The sequence below is a fragment of the Trypanosoma rangeli genome (assembly GCF_003719475.1).
Source record: "Trypanosoma rangeli strain AM80 chromosome Unknown Tra_15.4_contig_00482, whole genome shotgun sequence".
NCBI classification, from domain to species: domain Eukaryota; phylum Euglenozoa; class Kinetoplastea; order Trypanosomatida; family Trypanosomatidae; genus Trypanosoma; species Trypanosoma rangeli.
The window spans coordinates 6,269-8,255 of record NW_021706227.1 but is presented as its reverse complement, the minus strand read 5'-3'; the positions used below and the strand labels follow the sequence as shown (position 1 = coordinate 8,255).

The 1,987-nt window shown below is 54.8% G+C and overlaps 3 protein-coding genes across 3 annotated transcripts in view; all 3 read left to right on the top strand.

The window, feature by feature from the left end:
- Nucleotides 1-35, top strand: part of TraAM80_08920 (trans-sialidase) — a gene marked incomplete at both ends in the record, with an annotated part of 786 nt that extends 751 nt beyond the window's left edge. Inside the window, one exon of the mRNA XM_029385635.1 lies at nucleotides 1-35. This exon is cut by the window's left edge and continues 751 nt beyond it. Within this exon, the coding sequence (XP_029234520.1) occupies nucleotides 1-35 (35 nt within the window).
- A 58-nt stretch (nucleotides 36-93) lies between these two features.
- TraAM80_08919 (trans-sialidase) lies at nucleotides 94-1,056 on the top strand (the record flags this gene model as incomplete). Its single annotated transcript, XM_029385634.1, has 1 exon — nucleotides 94-1,056. The coding sequence occupies one exon, from the start codon at nucleotides 94-96 to the stop codon at nucleotides 1,054-1,056; it is 963 nt and encodes a 320-aa protein (XP_029234519.1).
- Nucleotides 1,057-1,420: 364 nt separating this feature from the next.
- TraAM80_08918 (uncharacterized protein) lies at nucleotides 1,421-1,984 on the top strand (the record flags this gene model as incomplete). Its single annotated transcript, XM_029385633.1, has 1 exon — nucleotides 1,421-1,984. One exon carries the CDS (start codon nucleotides 1,421-1,423, stop codon nucleotides 1,982-1,984), a length of 564 nt encoding a protein of 187 aa, XP_029234518.1.
- Between the last annotated feature and the right edge of the window lie 3 nt (nucleotides 1,985-1,987).

Below are 1,987 nucleotides of genomic sequence, written 5' to 3'. Positions count from 1 at the left end.
AAGAAGAAATGGGAGCTTTCGTCTGGTGTGACTGATGGTAAGGGCTGCCGAGATCCATCCATCGCGGAGTGGGGAGAAAACCAAGTCGTCGCGATGGCTCCCTGTGAGCAAGGCTCCTACGACGTGTACAAGTCGCCAGGGGATGGTAAAAGTTGGTTTGGTGCTGAACCAATTTCACGCGTGTGGGGCAACTCACATGATCGAAAAGGGGACGGCGTGCGAAGCGGGTTCACCGCCGCGAAGATTGAGAACTTGAGGGTGATGCTGCTCACCACGCCGGTGTATTCTAAGGTGGGGGACAACTACAAGGGTCGGCTGCATCTTTGGGTGACGGACAATGCCCGTGTGCATGACGTTGGGCTGGTATCACGTGAAGAGCATGATGCCGCCGCCAGCTCCCTGCTGTACAGAAGCGGTAACAAGGAGGAGTTGATTCTACTGTACGAGGATAAGAATGAAGGCGACTCGTACAGTCTTGTGGCCGTGAGCCTGACTGAGCAGCTGGAGCCGATAAAGAAAGTGGTGAAGGCCTGGAAAGATATGGACAATGCCTTGCAAAACTGTCTTTCCACTGATACTGTGGGCCTGCAGGCAATAAGGAATGTGTGTATAGGTTCCATTCCCACCAGAGGGCTGGTTGGCCTTTTGTCCAACACATTAACGGACGGGACTGTATGGAAGGACGAGTACCTCGGCGTGACAGCAACAGTGAAGGGTGAGACAGTGACGAGCACGGAGTGGGGCGTGAGGTTCAAAGGCGCAGCAGCGGGGGCGGAATGGCCGGTGGGCAGCAAGGGGCAGAACCAGCCGTACTACTTTGCGAACAACGAGTTCGCTCTTGTGGCGACGGTGACAATCCACGCGGTGCCGGAGGAAGCCAGCATTTCTCTGTTGGGCGCGAGGATGAACGACACGGACGGTACTGCGCTCTTTGAACTCTCTTACACGAATGACGGGAAGTGGAGGTTCAAAATTGGTAAGAGAGTCAACAGAGAGTGCGTGCGCTGGCACGTGGGTGGTAAACAAAACGTTGCAGGTGGTGGTGGAAATGGATGAAAATGATTGGTACGTGGACGTCGATGGAGAGGAGATTTTCGACTGGAACTATCGTGGTCCTTTGTTCAATTCATACCGGATCTCGCACTTTTACTTTGGTGGCAACGGTGCGGCAGGTGAGAGCAGCCGCGATGTGACGGTGAGCAGCGTCCTGCTTTACAACCGCCCACTAAACTCTTTTAATGAGATCCCGAAACTTAATAACAATAAAGTCGCCCTTCCACTTTTTGATGCTGAGGAACCAGACGGTGAAGTGCAGGATTTCCCTGAGCCCAGCGCATCATCGGTGAAAGATTCGGCGCCGCAGACTAATAGCGGTATCAATCAGGAAAACCCTTCGACCACCGGCCAGAGCGTCGCTGGCATGAATAATGGTGGAGATGCCTCTCCTCAGGCACCGGAAAATTTGCCACCACGTTCGGTGGTTCAGCCCTCAACACATGAAGGACGACAGTCGCAAGGGGAGGATGACGACATGTCTGTGGGGGAGCGTGAAGGACTACGACCATTAGAGGGAGAAGACAATGTCATTGATGATGATGTCGATGACGGTGCTGAGTTGCCTTATGAAGGCCACGGCCTGAGCAAAGCGGTTGATGACAATGAGGAGGAGGAAGAAGAGGAAGAGCCACGTGACGGTGCTGCTGATGGACACGGCGACGGTGAGGCGGAGGACGCTGCTCCCGGCGCGGCGGTGGGATCAGGCAGCAGCCCTGCTGCAAACACAGTGACGCCGAGCAGACTCCTGCGAAGGACACCAGTGACACTTCTACGTCTGCCACAGTTCAGATGTCCGTTGAAGCCAATGGGGAAGTGTCACAGGGAGCCAACCGCACGCAGGCTGATGACAATGCCCCATATGAACCTCAGCCGGCCTCATCACCCCACAACGCAGCAACGCTTTATGGCAATATCTTCGCCAATTTGAAGA